Source organism: Penaeus monodon, chromosome 3, assembly GCF_015228065.2.
Source record: "Penaeus monodon isolate SGIC_2016 chromosome 3, NSTDA_Pmon_1, whole genome shotgun sequence".
In the NCBI taxonomy this organism is placed as follows: domain Eukaryota; kingdom Metazoa; phylum Arthropoda; class Malacostraca; order Decapoda; family Penaeidae; genus Penaeus; species Penaeus monodon.
The window spans coordinates 40,486,066-40,491,065 of record NC_051388.1 but is presented as its reverse complement, the minus strand read 5'-3'; the positions used below and the strand labels follow the sequence as shown (position 1 = coordinate 40,491,065).

At 43.9% G+C, this 5,000-nt stretch overlaps 1 protein-coding gene across 5 annotated transcripts in view; it reads right to left on the bottom strand.

Moving 5' to 3' along the window:
- The window catches only part of LOC119594561 (low-density lipoprotein receptor 1-like), a gene marked incomplete in the record, with an annotated part of 143,162 nt that overhangs the window by 10,278 nt on the left and 127,884 nt on the right, over positions 1 to 5,000 (bottom strand). For all 5 annotated transcript variants that reach the window (XM_037943613.1, XM_037943597.1, XM_037943606.1 and 2 more), the window contains 2 exon segments: positions 12 to 203; positions 1,021 to 1,157. In XM_037943613.1, the coding sequence (XP_037799541.1) occupies positions 12 to 203; positions 1,021 to 1,157 (329 nt within the window).

The window sequence follows — 5,000 nt, the reverse complement described above, 5'->3', positions numbered from 1 at the left end:
CTAAAACTTACATCCTCAGGAGATGCAACCCCATACTGTTGGTGCTGATACCGTGGCTGGCCAGAATTCCTCGGGCAATTGGTGCGCTGCTGCCCTGCGAGGTGGAAGCCATCCTCGGTTGTGGTCTTCTTGTATACAGGGTTGTCGAAGTTCATACTGTGTACTGAACGTTTCCGGAAGTAACGGTAGATCATGTAGGCCATCTGAAAGTTTATTGGGCTTGTTTAATTAATGTATTGATATGCATACATGTGCTCACTCACTCAGGAAGTAATGAAATAATAATAAATATATAATGGTAATTAATAACTGTATTATTGGTAAGAACATCCTCTCTCTCTCTCTCTCTCTCTCTCTCTCTCTCATACACACTTTTCCAATCTATAATAAAGTCAATATATTCATCAACTGACAAAATTACTTGATAAGCAGGAGGTCATTTTCATAAAAAAAAAAAAAAAAATGTACAGGTGACTCGACACATTTGCAATCATTTAATTCTGGCTGTCTCATACTGGGTATATGCATCGAGGAGTGACAGATGCCATGACAAAGGCATTCATTCTCATTCATACTCACAATCACATACAAAAGCACATACGATGCCTTTGATACAGGAGAGAATGTCATCAAGCATAAAAACAGTAATTAAATCAACTGCGCCAGACACATCAAATGGCGCCAAGCTCTTCGTCATATTGTCTTCAATTGGATCAATTTCCTTTGCCTGTGTAAGCTGGAAAATCTCCTTCAAATCAATCCTCAACAATGGTGCATTTATGAAATAGATGCGCCTCTCCTGAAAAAAATACATTTATCCCTGCATAAAATCCTAAATTCCCCCCAAAAGTTCCAGAAATTGCCCATAACCTGCAGAAACGAATCATGAAGATCCCTCTCCATAAAGCAGGAGGAGCCCCAGTAAATCCTCAAATGAACCTCAGCGACCCCCAAATGAACCCAATCATCCCGAAATGAACCCGTGCGTCGCCAGGTCCCTCCCTCCCCCCTGCGACTCACCGCCGAGGCCACGCAGAGGACGCCGATGGCAGCAAGGATGGCGGCGACGGCGACGTTGCCGCTCTCGGTCTCCGCCGGGAGGTCCTTCTTCGGGGTGAAGTCCACGATCGCCGGGGCCAGGGTGCTGCGGATCTCGTCTGCGGGGCAAGGGAGAACGATTTAGACACGGCGCCTTTGTGGCTGCTGCGGTGCTATTACCCCTGCTATTGGTAAGGATACTGATGGTATCAAACATCAGTAATGAGAGTAATGTAAATGATTGTGAGGACAGAGGTAATATAGACAAGAACAATAACAACCATGACAAATATGTTTGTCGAGATGATACTGTGATGCTAATAATGCACAAGCATAATGCAAGCTCAGATTCATCCATTATGGAATTTGGGTGGCCTTGCTTTTTAGTGTGACGTTAGAAAACTTAGCCTTGATTTCATTTTACACTATTCGATATGCATGTTACATAGGATGTGTATATGTCTGTTTGCATATATGTATTTATATGTGTGTGTATATATATATATATATATAATATATATATATATATATATATATATATATATATATATATATATATATGTATGTATGTTATATATATATGTGTGTATATATATATATACATATATATATATAATATATATATATATATATATATATATATATATATATATGTGTGGTGTGTGGTGTGTGGTGTGTGTGTGTGTGTGTGTGTGTGTGTGTGGTGTGTGTGTGTGTGTGTGTGTGTGTGTGTGTGTGTGTGTGTGTGGTGTGGTGTGTGTGTGTGTGTGTGTGTGTGTGTGTGTGTGTGTGTGTGTGTGTGTGTGTGTGTGTGATGTGTATATATTATACACATATACATATACATATACATATGTATATATATATATATATATATATATATATATATATATATATATATATATATATATACACATATATATGAAGGGAAGTTAAAACAAAAAAAATGAGAACGAAGAAATCGTCAGCAATTAGGATGATGAACATACTAGGCTAACAAACTGCCAGCTTAAGTAATTCATTAAAATACAAATAAATACTCTGTCTGCATCATGAGTGCAAGCTAACGCGCGCCATGCACCTTCCCTTCCTTCCACGTGTCTCGAAGCCAAAAACCTTTCCCTGAAGGTCAAAGTGAAGCCATTTTTCGCAATGAGTGAAAGAAAGACAGAAAAAAAAAATGCGGGCAGAAGCAACACGCAATTCATAATATTCTTCCAAAAAAATACTTTTCCGTCCACTTTCAAAGAAAAAAAAAAAACGTATACAAAACACACAAAATACATAAACACAAACTTAACACACTGACAGAAATAACGAAATACAAAAACAACGAACTGCACCAAATGTAAACAACAACTCCCTTCTCCCCCTCCCCCTCCCCCCCCCTCCCCCCTTTTGGCACCTAGCACGGCCAGCTCGGGAGGCTGCCAGAATACCTGAGGGCGGAGGTTCCACAGCGCCCCTCTTCTCCTCCCCCTCCCTATTTATCCTTCTCTCTTCCTCCTCCTCCTCATCATCATCATCATCATCACTATTACCATCATCTTCCATCACCTATTCTTCTTCCACAATCCCTTCCATCTCCAACACTCCACCACCACCTTTTCCTCCTCCTTGACCCCCCCCCCCCTCTCGACACCTGCCAAGAAGCCTTGAGCAGACACGCACACACACACACACACACACACACACACACAACACACACACACACACACACACACACACACACACACACACACACACACACACACACACACACACACACACACACACATATAATATATATATATGCGATGTACAAAGTATATACAGTATATTGTGGAGAAAAAGTGAATGGAAGAAGTGGAGGTGGAGGGGGAAGGGAAGGATGGAAGGAGTAGCAAAAAAGAGGAGAAAAGGAGGAGAGAATGTTGCTTGGCGCGAAGGGCTCGTGGGGGGAGTTGTAATGCATGCTGATAGGGAGGGAAGAGGAAAGAGACGAAGGGGCAAAATAAAAATGGTAAAAAAATAGGGAGAAAGAAAACGAAAGACCTATAAAGGAAGAGCAAGAGCTCCCCCCCCCCACCTACACCCCCCCTTAAAAAAAAGTTACTGAACAAAAACAAAATTGTTGAAGCGGGCGGCGACAAACCTGCCATTAAGACGAGAGAACGACTGATAGACTGATATCACCACTGATAAGATTCCGATAACGCCGGGATAGAATGTCCGTGGGAGAGACCGAGGTAAGTTGGGGGGACTTATTGGGGGTTTATCGTCGTATTTGTAGCGATGGCCGCCGCCGAGGGAAGGGAAGAGCGAATAAAATCGGAATTATCCCACACTGACAGACATACAAGACAGACATATCCAGACATAGACACATACACAGACGCAGACACACAGACACACACACATATGCGCGTGCGCGCGACAAAAACAAAACAGAAGGCATATACAACAACGACACATACAGAACAGACACGGTATGCAAACAAATACAGAGGCACATACAAAATACACAGACAAACATAAATAAACGAGATCTGCGCAGTAAATCTCCAGAGATAACAGTAATTAACAAAGCAAACGAGTCAACAAATTAACAGCAGGGTCTATTGATACGAATCTTTCGGTCCATGTCGCAATCACAAAATGATATCCACGGCCTCATTAACCATTGTCTTCTTATTTACTCAGCTAATTATTCTCATTTCGCGACCATTACCGTGATTTTCTTGACCCTAATTAACTAAATTCTTTTCTATTGCTACGTATTTCATCCTTCCCATCACAATTAGAGCTTCGTCACGTTTGTTTTCAAGGTAGAAGGTTCTCTGTATTGCTTGGCACGAAGGGCTCATGTGGGGGTTATAATGCATGCTAATAGGGAGGGAAGAGGAAGAAAGACTAATAAATGGAGGGAGGGAGAGACGAGGGAGAGAGGACGGAAGGGGAGGAAGGAAGGAGAAGGAGAGAGGAGAGAGACAGAGAGAGAGAGAGGAGTGAGGGAGGAGGGAGGGAGAGAGAGAGAAGAGAGAGAGAGAGGAGAGAGAGAGAGAAGAGGAGAGATAGAGGAGAGAGAAGAGAGAGAGAAGAGAGAGAAGAGAGAAGAGAGAAGAGAGAAGAGAGAAGAGAGAGAGAGAGAGAGAGAGAGAGCGAGAGAGAGAGAGAGAGAGAGAGAGAGGAGAGAGAGAGGAGAGAGAGTGAACGAACGAACGGGTAATGTCGCAACCGACGCCATAATAAATTCATTGAATTACTCTCTCATATGGGTAAAAAAATAAAAAATACAGTAATGAATTTAGGCACGTATTCCCTCGTCACATACAGTCGGAAAGAGCTCTGTACTGTAGTTTTTTCTGGGAGATCGCTGTCAGCTCACTCGGCCCTGAGCTCATCCAAAACTTTTTTTTTGCTCCCTCTCTCATTTCCCTACTCTTACCCCCCCCCCCCATTCCACTCCGTTACCCGATAACATTGTGAAAACGAAGTCCCTGTGTATTTTGAACTTTGCTATTTTGTTTTATTAAAAGCCCCCCCCCCCCCATCTCTCTCTCTCTCTCTCTCTCTTTCTCTCTCTCTCTCTCTCTCCATCTGTCTACCTGTGTGGTTCTTTCGCTCTCTCTTCCTCCTCCTGCAGCCAACCTTCTCCATTTACCTGTCCCCACCGCCTCTGTACCTCCCCAACTCCACCCTTCTCCTCCCCCCCCCCCCCTTCAACTCGCCCCATCCCCCGCCCCCCATCGGGAGCAGCCCGGCCGCCGCGTGAGTCAACTCCCGGAAGTGTCTCGCCTCCCACCCGCTACTCCGATCTTCCAGCTCGCTCTTCCGCTTAAAGAGATCGCTCGCTCCACTCGCTCACTCGGGGCCCCCGTCCACGCGCCCACAAGGAGTAATCTTCATAAATTTATGATGGAACACTAATACTGCGCGAATTTCCTTCCCGAGTTCTGAGGGGGCGATGGAGGAGGAGGAGG